The following is a 15,667-nucleotide window of genomic DNA, read 5'->3' on the forward strand; positions in this document are numbered from 1 at the left end:
TTATTGCTGCATGCTGAAAGATAACTGAGATACTTTATTCAATTGTTTGTTTTAATGATTTAGTTTGTAGAGTCTTTTATTTTGTAATCTGTGTTACCTGGTTTTTCAGGTTATTTGAAAGTAACCTCTGTTACTAAGATTGGTCACTCCCTCCAAAGCTGAGGGAGGGCTAATTCACAAACTAAGCGCAGAGGGTAATCATTGACGAAGGACTTCACTATACCTGGAGTTGTGAGAATTAACACTGGTCAACATGGAAAGAAAAATCCTCTGTTGGATATTTTTATTTGGATATTTTTATGTTGCTATTGGACAAGGTAATTATTAGTGATATTCTTTATGGCTTTCACTGTTTTGGTATGGGTTGTATTTTCTTTCTTACATGTGTTTGTGTTTGATATTTTATAATATATTGCGATCTGTTATTGCCTACTATTGCTCGCTCCTGAAATAAACTTTAGTTGAAACTTAAATGTTGTTGTTAGAAACTGTAATACTATTATTAATTAGAAAAATGCAAACACATTTAACTGTTTTCCTAAAGCCTGTTAAAATATAATGTAATCATTTAATAAAAATGTGGTAGAGCTTAATCATTTGCTCTGTATAAATTCCAAGATGGTATTCTGAATGATCCTCTGTCAAGGACCTTGAAGAATAAATAACAAGAGATTATAAATAAATCCTGAGCAAATCACTTCTTCATTATGAAATGTATTTCTGCTAAACATTGTATCCAATTGTAAATCTTGTAAACAAAAATCTTAGCACTCAACATCTGTCTAGGTTTTATCATCTTTGTGTTAGACATTTAATTTACAGTCAGTGTTAAATTATGCAGAATACAGAACACTTTAGGATCATTTTAGGAACAAGGATGTTCAAAACCCCAAAAATAGTTGTTGAACTGTTTGGTGACAGTTGAACACACTGAGATACCTGCATTCAAAAGATTGAAAAATTGACTTTAGTGGTTTTTTGTAACAGATTATACATAATTGTACAGGTTAGTTGAAAGCAATATCAAGTTTAAATACAAACATATGAGGTTCAATGTAATAGTATGGTTTTCAACTAACCTAATACAATTATGTGCTGACAATTTAATTTAATCGAAATCAATGTTCCATGTGTTGAGTGTACAAAAGACTGAGCTCCTTGGTGAGATTTGTTATTAAAGGTCCCATGTCATGCTTTTCCGGTTATTACCCGTCCCCTTGTGTGTTATGTAGCTTTTTCTGCATGTAAACGGTCTGCAAAGTCATAAACCCTCAAAGTTCACCCTGTAGCGAGTACAACTCTAACACAGAAAATACCTGTCTATGCTGCCCCAGAATGCCTCGTTGGAGCACACACACACACTCACAGCCAGGCTGTGAGTGTGTGTGTGTGCTCGGGCTGAGTTCCTCGGTGCTTCGCTGTCTCGCAGACCCCACACAGTATCCAGGAAACATCACCAGCAATACAGCTCACACTGTCCGCTCCTCGAGCCTCAAAGGGCGGAGCAGCGAGCCCCACAACGTCCCGCCAACACGGCACCCAGACCCCATCTGTTTGTCATTACTGGTGTCTTTTTCTGGTTGCTAACAAACGTCATTGTAACACATAAACACACATCAGAGCACAGTAGGCTCATAAGGAGGGGGGGGGGGGCAGGCGCTCCAACAAAGCGTGTGACAGAGAATGAATACACATAGGCTACTATACAGAGATGAGTAAATGGAATTCAGAATCCAATCAAAAGACATAAGATTTTGTTGTACTTAAAGTCTCTAAATTGTGATATTGCTATGCTACAGGAGACTCATTTGAATGCGATGGAATCTAAAAAACTAAGACAGAATTGGGTAGGGCAGATATTCTCTTCCCCTGGAGGAAAAGCTAGTAGAGGAGTCAGTATTTTAATTTCTAAGAATATGCCTTTCAAATCATCCAATGTACATGTTGATCAAGAGGGAAGATATGTAATTGTCTCAGGTTTGCTACAGAATGAAATAGTGACATTAGTGAATGTGTATGCTCCAAATAGTTTACAATCTAAATTCTTTACCTTGCTGTGCCCAAAGATATTGCAGTCCATAGAGGGTCCTCTTATTATAGGTGGCGATTTCAACTCTGTCTGTGACCCTAAAGTGGATCGATCCAGCCACCCTCTCCCTTCAGATAAAAACATTTCCGCCGCTTCCAATCCGAGCTCGGTATTACAGATGTGTGGCGCCTAGTGCACCCAGATGCTCGAGAGTATTCTTTCTATTCCGGTGCGCATAACTCCTACTCAAGGATAGATTACATAATGATGTCTTCAAATTCCAGAATGTTATTGAGATCAAAATGCATAGTATATTATGAAGTGATCATGCTGCGGTATCTGTCACATTTTTCCCTCCAACCAACCCTTGCAAATCCAAACAGTGGCGACTTAATACATCTCTACTCAAAAATGAAAAATGCACACTGCTCATTAAAGACCACATTTTAGATTTCTTTGAGATTAATCTAAATTCTGTACCAAGCGTCACCACTGTCTGGGAGGCTTTTAAAGCAACATGCAGGGGCTGGTTAATTAGTTTCTCCTCGGCAAAGAATAAAAAGCGCAGAGAGGTGAAATCCCAATTAAACTTTAAACTCAAGACTCTAGAAGAGCAGCATATGCTAGACCCATCCAATTTAGATCTAAGAAACTCACTTCTCACCGCTAGGACTAATTTGCAGAAACTTGTACATGAGGAGACAGCTTTTGCTCTTTTTCGTTTACGAAGAACATACTTTGAATCCGGAGACAAAGCAGGGAAAATGTTAGCTCATAGATTGAAACAAATATAAAACAGACAGATTATTCTAGCGATCAGAGGTGAGCATGACAGGCTACAGTATGATGCAGCCAAAATCAATTAATCTTTCAAGAATTATTATTCTAAATTATATAGCACAAAAAATAACTTGAACGAAGAAGCCTTAGATAGCTTTTTTGGAGGTTTTAACCTCCCTAGCGTCAGCTTGGCTGACAGATCTGCTATGGAGGCACCCGTTTCCCAAAATGAAATAGAAAACGCAATCATGAAGATGGCATCAGGAAAAACTCCAGGGGACGACGGTTTTGGAACAGAGTTCTATAAATGTTTTAAAGAACAGCTTTCACCGTATTTACTGTTGTTATTCAATGAAATATTAGAATCTGATGCCATGCCTCCCTCCATGAGCAGGGCCATTATTTAATTGTTGCCTAAACCGGGCAAAGATCCTTCTCTGATGGGTAACCACCGCCCTTTAAGCCTTTTAAACGGTGACTCTAACCAAGATACTGGCACTCCGGTTGGAGAAGGTGGTTCCATCTAGACCAAGTAGGTTTCATTCCAGGCCGCCAGTCCTCAAATAACATGAGGAGGGTTTTTCAGATTATCCTAGAAGCAAGCTCCAGCAATTTGCCAATGATTGCAGCATCACTAGATGCTGAGAAAGCTTTTGACCAAATAGAATGGGCATATCTATTTTACACGCTCCAAAAATGTGGCTTTGGGCCCAAGTTGATTAGCTGGGTAAAGGCTTTGTATAGCGCTCCCTTCTCTTCTGTTAGAACTAATGGATTAATCTCAAAACCTTTCCCCTTACACCGTGGCGTGAGGCAAGGGTGTCCTGTTAGTCCCCTACTTTTTATTATGGCTCTAGAACCATTAGCCTGTGCAATTCGCTCTAATGGTGACATACATGGTGTGAACATTCATGGACACGATTTCAAATTAAATATGTACGCTGACGATATACTTCTTACTTTAAGCAAGCCAGCACTCTCTATACCCGCAGTTCTTGATATGATACATTTATTTGGCAGCTTCTCTGGATATAAGATAAATTGGAACAAGAGTGAAGCAATCCCACTTAACTCATATAAGCACAACCTAATGAACACCCCCTTTATTTGGAAAACAAATGGAATGAGGTATTTGGGAATTAACATCGTCTCTCCTATCTCTAAAATCTTTAGCCTTAACGGCCCTGCTATTTTCCAGTCCATTAAGGAGGACATCAACAGATGGATGGCCATACCACTTTCTCTATGGGGCAGAGCAGAAACCTTGAAAATTAATGTTCTCCCAAGGCTTTCTCATATTATCTCCTCTATCCCTCTTGAATTCCCACTAAAATGGTTTAAAGATATCAAATCCCTATTCACTCAGTTCCTTTGGAATAATAAAAAACCCAGAATCGCACATAATAAGTTGATAATTCCAAGATCAATGGGAGGTTTGGGAGTCCCGGATGTATTCCAGTATTATCTGTCCTTCAATGCAAAGTATCCATTATCGTGGGCGTACAAAATTGCCTCTCCGATAGGCAGTTGGCAATGGCTGGAGCAATCCATCATGTCTGTAAACCAAAACATATCTCTGGCATCAATGTGGTACTGCCCAAGACCACCACCCTCAATGGATAATACCATCATCCGCTTTTCATGCTCTATTGTAAAGCAACTGCACAGGAGACTCAACATAGAGGGGCTCTCTTTACCATGTTGCCCCATTTGGAGTAACCCCTGTCTTTCTGCAGGAGGAGGTACCTTAAGTAATAATATCTGGCAGAGGGCTGGTATTACTACAATTGGACAGATATATAGAGACCAAACCCTTCCATTTCAACAACTCAAAAATCAGTATGGTCTCTCAGACTCATCTTTTCTATCATATGCTGTTGGAGATTAAAAGGGATAACTGGTCCGCTTTTCAAATCTCCGCGCGTTCCTATGAAGCTGGTTATAATACAGGAAGGAATCCATATCTACAAAGTAACCGTTAACAATAATCTACTTTAATGGCAATATGACAATGCAATACAATCATTACAATACAACATGATATATTACAGTTATATTGTAATGCTTAAGGAGTAATGCCGGCTTACTCCTGCCCTGGTTCGCGTGCTGCGGACATCCTTTCGCTCGAGGCAGCATGTGAAGAGAGACCGAACGCCAGGGATCCACCGGATATATACCAGAGTAAGAAGGAGGGGTTTGGTGTTAGGTCAGCTGGTCATCTTTTCAGGTCATCTCATTGGGAGACGCAACGCTGGCCAGCAGGATACCAAACAGGCTCAACTTACAACCAAAAGTCTCAAGGCCTGCATACCTACACCTCCCCCACATCTTCCTTTGTCCTCAAAAACACATGTCAAAAGGCCCCAAATGCAGCTCACAGTTTTACCCAAATTATTCTCATTTTAAGCTTATCCATAGTTTGCTAACATGAATAAATACAAATATAACTCTACAAATCCCCCTTTTTATCTCCTTCTCCAGAGATAAACTTAGACAAGGCATTTTGAAATATACCCACGGTCATTCTTTTCTACTGTGTCTGTAAATCCATCCGAAGCTGGTATTTAGAGTACTTGAAACCTTCATGGAGACAGAACACCACTTTCCATGGCAGTGAAGGAACCATGAGGGGGTAGCTGAGTGCTAGAATCATCAGCCCCCCCCCTCGGAGGAATAGCCCACAAGGACAGCTAATAGGGAGGGGGAGATGCGGCTTTCCCTTCACGGGTGGCACTGATCAGAGAGAAGTAGATTCCTCTGCTGCCTCGACAAGTCCCCTGTGCCGTCCTGGCTTGCCATGTCTTTGTCCCTCCGATCCGCTGACAGCAGCTTCTGGGCTGCCTGCTAGAGAGATGTCTTCCTCCTCCTCGTCCTCCGGCCCGCTGATGGCGGCTTCCGGGTCGATGCTGTAGAGATGTCTCCAGGGTCCTGCTCCTCCAGTCTGCTGCTTCCGAGTAGTCCACGTCTGCCAGGGCCACGTCCGTCCTGATGTCGTCCCCTGGTCCTAGTAGGTGGTTTCCCCGCCGCACACTGGCTCCCGTGGTACGAGCTGTCCCCCTTTTCTCCCAGGCAGACGGCATAAGAGGTCCGCTGGGTCACTCGGTCGGGGTCGGAGAGCCTGGGGTTGAGCCACTTTGTCCTGATGACTTTCAGCCAGACGAACTCTGCTGTCGGCCTCGTGCTTCTCGGGTCCCCCTTTTGGCGCCAGCGACCTGTGTGGAGAAATCTGATACAACTCCCTCAAGCCTACGCTCAGCTGTTTTGACCCACTTGGAGCCTGTTGGTGGGGTGTCTTGAAACAACAGCCGTCTGTAAACAGGTTTTCCAAATTAATTGTAGACCTCCTATCTGCCAGTGCAGCTTCAGAATCTTAATACTTGGATTGTGCCAACTAAATAAGAACCTCAACATCTTTAGGTAAACTAAATAACATATTTCAATAGCTCTGAATTTCTGACAAGCATCCGTGTTTATTTTTAAATGAAATCCTATTTAAAATCTAAATATAATATGAACTGCTAATGTTTCTGGTAAAGAAACACACTAATGTTATGGATTCAAAAACAACCAAAATCACGATGCTAACAAAGTGAATGATTTCCTGGTGATACTGCTTCTACCTGTCAGTGCTTAGATATTATCACGCTGAAAAAATGAATACAGAATTCCAACAAACTGTCATCAAATGTCTTTCTATTATAAATTTAGATGAAATGTATATCCCCATAATGACCTAAATAATAAAGTCTATGGCTTTTACTCCTTTACCAGGCTAGTTACATGATGTTGTCTAAATTAAATTCTGTCTCATTACATTACTATGTTTTAGCTTTAACTGTAATATGTTCTTTCTACATTTCAAACCTCAGTTACTCTAATGTCTGTTAAAATATTACAACATTGTTTAACTATCACAGGTCAACTTCTTCGGTTTCACAGTAGCCCCTTGGCCACTACTTCTTTGTTACCTGTTATAATTCAAATCAATATTTAGAAACATCTCAACATTCATCAAACAGTATCTTACCCCTCGATATGGAGCAGGTTAATTACATTCAATGCTCAGTTTGAACATCTGGGTTGGGGCGGAAGGTTTCCGTCAATCCTTAAAGAAAAATGTAACTTGTGAATTTTACAGCCATGTTGACATTTATACATTATACTCACTCCCCCCTTTTACACATGAAATCATGTGTAACAAAAGCCTGTAATGGGAGGGGAACAAAAACTGTCAGGTAATTGGTTAGGGACATAACGAACATTATTTTCAATTTGACATCATTATCATTATTTCCACAGTAAACACTTCAGTGAAAGAAGTGTTCCTCTCCGTCCTTTAGGCCTAAAAGAAACAGAATCTTCAGATTTTAGTTTTAAATTTGCAAACCGCCAACTCATGTGAGAGTAAAATATAACCGGGTCACATGTGCGGTTTCCCCTTTTTGTGGAATTTTTAGGAAACCTCTCGTTTCCCTTGGAGCTCCAAAATAATATGTTAGTCCAAAAACATGCTTGGTTAGTTATTGTTTTAGAATCATGCAGTTACACTGATCACATGCCGGCATACATTCACACTCACACTGTCTGGTTGTCATGTCAAGTTTGGTCAGGTTCACCCCAGAGTCAGTCATCCACAGTGCCTTGTCAAGTTACACTGTCGGTCAGGGTCAAAGGTCAGTTGGTCTCCGTCTTTTTTGGCCATGTGTCGTGCTCTGCAGAGACTTTGACATTTCAGCATAGGCCAGTATCCTTTGTCTACAAAAATATGTCACGATTTCAACTATGATTTTCAAGATGATTCTCACTTGTCATTGGGACTTCTGCCTCCCACTTTTCCTGAAACTTGGTACAAAACTCACTTCCTTCGAGTACCACTACTACTGCAATCCAATTACACCTAATTAGTATTAAAATGTCTAATGATCTATTTCAGAAACTTGTGTACATAACTATTATTTTGAGTCAAAACATTACTAGGATCTGTGTCGCTCTGCATTTCATAGCTCATTATAATTCTGGTCTACTTAAAAAACAATGTTAAAGTCTTTTAGCAGTGTGTGGAACCTTGGGTGTCCGAACATGCAACAATTACTCCCCTCCTTTATCAAGGATTTAAAACCGAAGTCCTATGGTAATAACTATGCCACAATGGTGAAATCAACACTTTAGATTGGAATTTAATATGTGACTTGGCACCAGCTCCCTCTTTAACATTATTAATACAAATAAAGATTTGTCTTATAGAGTGGTTCCTAAAACTATCCTTTTAATGGTGATCAATATTGTAACCAATGAGATCACTACTTTATTCACACGTGAATAAAAATGTCTTAAAGAATGATTTGTTAACATGATGAAAATATTGAAGAATATGGTTCTACTCTGTCAGTGTGTTTTAGGATGATTATCATTTCACTTTAATAGTTTCCTCTTTACTGCTATTTTTAATTTACCAAATGATTAATACATCTTTCTGTCTTTACGTATTTATGAAGTTAATTCAAGTTATTTAAATGTGCGTTTTGTGAATAAGTGTGTTTATGTGTAACTCACTCATTCCCGTTCTCCTTTCCTGCTCCCCTGGTTTTCTCAAGCCGTGACCCCGGCCTCCTCACTTCTAATCGACCATGCCAACTCCTCTGATTCTGTCTTCTCTTCAGTCCATCAGCTGTTGAATCCATCCACTGTAACTTTTTTAGGCAGCCATTGGCCCAGTTACATCTACAGCCCCATCATGCCACTGTTGTTGCACTCCTCCTTTACAGTCTCTCTGCTGTTTTTATGGAGGGCGGATTCTGCTCTCATGTCTATTGTGCCAAATCTCGCGGCGCAGTTTGGAACTTCATGTCCTGTTTGAGGGACCGATGAGAGTTTGCCTCTTTGTCAGCATGCTGGTTTGGTTCTGGATGCCTCAGGTCGTTGTTGGTTCAGCTCTGGTTCTCTGTCTGTACGATGGAGAAGGAGGAGTCTCCTGTTGGGTTAGGTCTCGTTGTCTGCTTGGAGGGTCGGGATCAAAGCCTTTCTAACTCAGAGGGGGAGTCCAGGTCTCGGTACACATTACCTATAAGAAGTCTAGCCCACTGATGTTAAATAAATCCAACCCTTTCCACTCTGTCTCTATCTAATCATACTATCTGTCTTAGTTGTTAAATGCCATCTAAACAACATAATTAATGTCTACTAATGATATTACAAAAACTCACTCCAAAAATTGTTTCATCCATTGCTACATATTTACCCAACACAACTCTGAAATACTTACATGTTTCCAGCATCACATATTCCACACACTATGAAAGAACATCTCCATATCTTCTCTCATTTTAAATCCCACTGTTACTTCGAACAATAGTAAACCTGCAGAGCACACCAATCGGATCACAGTAATGAAATTTGAATCAAGTGTAGGCCTATGTCTTCTTTCTGAACATTTATTTATATTGTCTAAATTTGCAAACAGTTCGAGTGTAAAATGTGTTTTGCACAATGTATTTACACTCTACAGATTCTTGAGTTTACTCATCTCCTGGTGCTGTCGTTGTCCAGCAATGTAATGACTAAACTCTAAGCTCGCAGAAGTTTCAAGGGTGTGATACCCCCTTTCAGCCACTAGATGGCAGCAGCAGAAGTTTCAAGGGTGTGATACCCCCTTTCAGCCACTAGATGGCAGCAGCAGAAGTTTCAAGGGTGTGATACCCCCTTTCAGCCACTAGATGGCAGCAGCAGAAGTTTACAGACAAAGGGAAACGCTCTCCCTCGATTTAATATATAACAGACCTCTGGCTTTAAGCTTTCAGCATTGATCTGTTATTTAAACCCCAGTTTTTAAACGGCGACTCGATCTGATATATCGAGTTTCCAGGTTTTGTCGTGCAGGAATCAAACCTCGCATCCAAACAAACTGCACCATCTCCACGCCACTCAGGAATAAACTACCTGTAGATCCACGCCAAACTGCTCTATTTTACGTCACGCAGGACTTTCGTCTACCTGTCGATCAACGTTTACGTTTTGTATATAACTTTCCTAACATAGTAAAATATGCATTGTATATTCCATTTAAACTTTAAAAACACTGTGAAACGCCTACAGACAATCCTAAAGTTTTAGCGTATCCAATTACAGACAGGCGATTTTCATCGTCTGCTTACCTTATTTGCAGAGTTGCAGAATCCTGCTGATTGTCTGAGATGTTTGAAAGCGTCTGAATTCTTCCCCAGCTTCGTTATATCTAGACGTCGGGTCACCATTTTGTTGGAGATTTGGAGGGATAACTGGTCCGCTTTTCAAATCTCCGCGCGTTCCTATGAAGCTGGTTATAATACAGGAAGGAATCCATATCTACAAAGTAACCGTTAACAATAATCTACTTTAATGGCAATATGACAATGCAATACAATCATTACAATACAACATGATATATTACAGTTATATTGTAATGCTTAAGGAGTAATGCCGGCTTACTCCTGCCCTGGTTCGCGTGCTGCGGACATCCTTTCGCTCGAGGCAGCATGTGAAGAGAGACCGAACGCCAGGGATCCACCGGATATATACCAGAGTAAGAAGGAGGGGTTTGGTGTTAGGTCAGCTGGTCATCTTTTCAGGTCATCTCATTGGGAGACGCAACGCTGGCCAGCAGGAAACCAAACAGGCTCACCTTACAACCAAAAGTCTCAAGGCCTGCATACCTACACCTCCCCCACATCTTCCTTTGTCCTCAAAAACACATGTCAAAAGGCCCCAAATGCAGCTCACAGTTTTACCCAAATTATTCTCATTTTAAGCTTATCCATAGTTTGCTAACATGAATAAATACAAATATAACTCTACAATGCACAACTAGCATCTATTATTAGTACAAAATGTAAGGAGGGAGCCATGCCTGCTTCATGTATGGAAGAGGACCAGCGCCTCAAGAAAGCAATCATATAATCCGGTGTGGTCTCTAACATTTATAAATTATTATCTAGGGCTGCCCCGAATACCTATTCTTCTGTCCAACTGTCCTGGGAGCATGCCTTGAATATCTCTCTGTCTGCTTTGCAATGGAACTCTATTTGGAGGTCAGCTATGTTCTCTTCTAAATGTGTAAGATTCAGGATCATACAGTTCAAAATTCTCAATAGAGCATACATCACCCCTGTTACAAAATCCAAGATGGACAATAAACACAGAGACTTATGCTGGCATGAATGTGGCAAGCGAGGTACATTGTTGCACCTGCTCTGGGAATGCCCAGCGGTAAAAAAACTTTGGTCAGAAGTAATATCATTAATGTCTGAATCTTTAAAAGTTCATTTCCCTACATGTCCCATTGCATGTCTACTGGGTCTCAAGCCAGATGGCAATGTTGCAAGGACTGCCGATCGGCTCTGGACATTGGGCTGTTTAGCCACAAAAAGACTCATCCTACTAAACTGGAAGGAACGCAAACCAGCCTGCTTTACTAGGGACTCATGGCTGAGGGAGTATCTGGACCTACTGAATATGGAGCGTGCAGCTTCTCTGCTGGGGGATTTTGAGGGGAGACAGGAGGATTGCGGTTCACTGTCCGCAGCTCTCCTATCTGACCCTGTCAATATGGCATCTCCTGTGTAATGTATAATGTATTGTGTTGGTAATGTCCTGTCCACAATCAGCTGTCTTAGGAAGTCCTCCTTGCATCCCCCCCCCCCATTACGTTTTGTTTAGTTGTTTGTTGTTACATGTTTTGTTGTATGTTCTGTTATCTGGAGCAATGTCTGTTTATTTTATAACTGAAAAAAAAAAACTATAAAAAAAAAAAAAAAACTATATAGAGATGCTGTATGAGAAAACCAATGTGATTTTGGAGCATTGAACAATGTAAATCTATTCTAGTAGACCTCAACAATGGAATTATGATCAGTAGAAATGGCCATGACATGGGACCTTTAAGGATAAAGAGAGATGTTATAGATGGTTATAGATATGATATATTTTCTAAAAGTATTCTATATTATCACAATGGCTGCAACTACAACTACAGGTTCATCTACAACAAGTGCCACCAGCCCAACTCCATTTTCAAGTGTAACCACCACAACTCCAGTTTCAACCACTACACCTGCTGCCACCTCAACTACAATTTCAACCACGACAACTACAAGCCCCAACAATCCAGTTTCAACTACCACATCCCTCATTTCAACAGCCACAACTGCAGCCCCTACCTCTCCAGTAACAGGAACCAACACTGCATCTCCAACAACTACAACGCCAACAACTGCAACTCATACAACTGCAGGTCATACGAGTGAAGCTCCTACAGCTGCCCCCATGACTGTAGCCCCCACAACTGCTGCTCCTACAACTGTAGCAGCCACAGCTGCAGCTCATACAACTGAGGGTATTACCAGTTTAGCCTCCACAACTGCGGGCCCCACATCTCCAACCCCTACAACTGAAGGCCATATAACTGCAGCTCGCACAATTGCAGCCCCCACAACTCCACCTACTACAATTGGAACCACAATAACTGAAGTCGTAACAACTCCAACCCTCACAACTGTAGCACCCACAGCTGTAGCTCCCACAACGATAGCCCCTACAACTGTAACCACTACAACTGAAGTCGCAACAACTGCAACCCCCATAACTACAGTCTCAACAACTGCAGCCTCCACAATTGCAACTCCTACGACTGCAGCTTCTACAACTGCAACCACTACAACTGAAGTCGCAACAACTTCAGCCCCAACAACTCAAACCGCTTCAACAGAAGCCCCCACAACCGCGGCCCATACAACTGCAGCTATAACAACGGCAGCAACTGCCACTGTAGCTGCAACAACTGCAACTCCCACAACTGTAGCCCCCACAACTGTAACAGCTACAACTGCACCCTCCACAACTGGAGAGTCTATGACTGCAGCCTCCACAACTCCAGCCTCCACAACTGCAACCACCACAACTGAAGTCGCAACAACTGCAGCTCCTACAAGTGCAACCCCCACAACTCTAGCCCCCACTACTGTTACAACGGCAACTGCACCCTCCACAACTGGAGAGCCCACGACTGCAGCAACTCCAGCCTCCACAACTGCAACCACCACAACTAAAGTCGCAACAACTGCAGCTCCTACAACTGCAACCCCCACAACTGCAACCCCCACAACTGTAGCCCCCACTATTGTAACAAGTACAACTGCACCCTCCACAACTCAAGAGCATACGACTGCAGCCTCCAAAACTGCAACCACCACAACTGAAGTCGCAACAACTGCAACCCCCACACCTGTAGCCCCCAAAACTGTAACAACTACAACTGCAGCCTCCACAACTTCCGCTCCTACGAGTGCAGCCTCCACAACTGCAGCTCCTATGAGCGCAGCCTCCACAACTGCAGCCTCCACAACTGCAGCTCCTATGAGCGCAGCCTCCACAACTGCAGCCTCCACAACTGCAACTCCTAAGACTGCAGCTTCTACAACTGCAACCACCACAACTGAAGTCGCAACAACTGCAGCCCCAACAACTCAAACCGCTTCAACAGAAGCCCCCACAACCGCGGCCCATACAACTGCAGCTACAACAACGGCAGGCCCTACCACTGTAGCTGCTACAACTGGGTTCCCTACAACTGTGGACCCCACGACTGCATCAACAACAACTGCATTTCATACTACTGCAGCCCCCACAACGGTAATAACTACAACTGCAGCCTCCACAACTGGAGAACCTACGACTACAGCCTCCACAACTTCAGCCTCCACAACTGCAACCACCACAACTGAAGTCGCAACAACTGCAGCTCCTACAACTGCAACCCCCACAACTGTAGCCCCCACAACTGTAACAACTGCAACAGCACCCTCCACAACTGGAGAGCCTATGACTGCAGCCGCCACAACTCCAGCCTCCACAACTGCAACCACCACAACTGAAGTAACAACAACTGCAGCTCCTACAAGTGCAACCCCCACAACTCTAGCCCCCACAACTGTAACAACTACAACTGCAGCCCTCCACAACTGGACAGCCCACGACTGCAGCAACTCCAGTTTCCACAACTGCAACAACCACAACTGAAGTCGCAACAACTGCAGCTCCTACAACTGCAACCCCCACAACTGTAGCCCCCACTATTGTAACAAGTATAACTGCACCGTCCACAACTCGAGAGCCTACGACTGCAGCCTCCACAACCGCGGCCCATACAACTGCAGCTATAACAACGGCAGCAACTGCCACTGTAGCTGCAACAACTGCAACTCCCACAACTGTAGCCCCCACAACTGTAACAGCTACAACTGCACCCTCCACAACTGGAGAGCCTATGACTGCAGCCTCCACAACTCCAGCCTCCACAACTGAAGTCGCAACAACTGCAGCTCCTACAAGTGCAACCCCCACAACTCTAGCCCCCACTACTGTTACAACTGCAACTGCACCCTCCACAACTGGAGAGCCCACGACTGCAGCAACTCCAGTCTCCACAACTGCAACAACCACAACTGAAGTCGCAACAACTGCAGCTCCTACAACTGCAGCTCCTTCAACTGCAACCCCCACAACTGCAACCCCCACAACTGTAGCCCCCACTATTGTAACAAGTACAACTGCACCCTCCACAACTCAAGAGCATACGAATGCAGCCTCCACAACTGCAACCACCACAACTGAAGTCGCAACAACTGCAACCCCCACACCTGTAGCCCCCAAAACTGTAACAACTACAACTGCAGCCTCCACAACTTCCGCTCCTACGAGTGCAGCCTCCACAACTGCAGCTCCTATGAGCGCAGCCTCCACAACTGCAGCCTCCACAACTGCAACTCATACGACTGCAGCTTCTACAACTGCAACCACCACAACTGAAGTCGCAACAACTGCAGCCCCAACAACTCAAACCGCTTCAACAGAAGCCCCCACAACCGTGGCCCATACAACTGCAGCTACAACAACGGCAGGCCCTACCACTGTAGCTGCTACAACTAGGTTCCCTACAACTGTGGACCCCACGACTGCATCTACAACAACTGCATTTCATACTACTGCAGCCCCCACAACGGTAATAACTACAACTGCAGCCTCCACAACTGGAGAACCTACGACTACAGCCTCCACAACTCCAGCCTCCACAACTGCAACCACCACAACTGAAGTCGCAACAACTGCAGCTCCTACAACTACAACCCCCACAACTGTAGCCCCCACAACTGTAACAACTGCAACAGCACCCTCCACAACTGGAGAGCCTATGACTGCAGCCGCCACAACTCCAGCCTCCACAACTGCAACCACCACAACTGAAGTAACAACAACTGCAGCTCCTACAAGTGCAACCCCCACAACTCTAGCCCCCACAACTGTAACAACTACAACTGCAGCCTCCACAACTGGACAGCCCACGACTGCAGCAACTCCAGTTTCCACAACTGCAACAACCACAACTGAAGTCGCAACAACTGCAGCTCCTACAACTGCAACCCCCACAACTGTAGCCCCCACTATTGTAACAAGTACAACTGCACCCTCCACAACTCGAGAGCCTACGACTGCAGCCTCCACAACTGCAACCACCACAACTGAAGTCGCAACAACTGCAACCCCCACAACTGTAGCCCCCACAACTGTAACAACTACAACTGCAGCCTCCACAACTGGAGAGCCCACGACTGCAGCAACTCCAGTCTCCACAACTGCAACAACCACAACTGAAGTCGCAACAACTGCAGCTCCTACAACTGCAACCCCCACAACTGTAGCCCCCACTATTGTAACAAGCACAACTGCACCCTCCACAACTCGAGAGCCTACGACTGCAGCCTCCACAACTGCAACCACCACAACTGAAGTCGCAACAACTGCAACCCCCACAACTGTAGCCCCCACAAC

General features: G+C 43.6%; 1 protein-coding gene across 1 annotated transcript; it reads left to right on the forward strand.

The window, feature by feature from the left end:
• Positions 1-200: 200 nt before the first annotated feature.
• On the forward strand, positions 201-14,071 carry LOC117560450 (mucin-5AC-like). The gene is made up of 2 exons (XM_034237301.1): positions 201-317; positions 11,817-14,071. The coding sequence occupies exons 1-2, from the start codon at positions 254-256 to the stop codon at positions 13,856-13,858; spliced, it is 2,106 nt and encodes a 701-aa protein (XP_034093192.1). The 5' UTR covers positions 201-253; the 3' UTR covers positions 13,859-14,071.
• The last annotated feature ends 1,596 nt before the right edge of the window (positions 14,072-15,667 follow it).

Source organism: Gymnodraco acuticeps, unplaced genomic scaffold, assembly GCF_902827175.1.
Source record: "Gymnodraco acuticeps unplaced genomic scaffold, fGymAcu1.1, whole genome shotgun sequence".
NCBI lineage: Eukaryota > Metazoa > Chordata > Actinopteri > Perciformes > Bathydraconidae > Gymnodraco > Gymnodraco acuticeps.

Bases quoted from the DNA above. Each gene is read 5' to 3' on its own strand.
- LOC117560450 (XM_034237301.1), top strand. From the start codon at position 254: ATGGAAAGAAAAATCCTCTGTTGGATATTTTTATTTGGATATTTTTAT. The intron at 318-11,816 runs GTAATTATTAGT...CTACAACTACAG, and splicing joins TTATGTTGCTATTGGACAAG to GTTCATCTACAACAAGTGCC.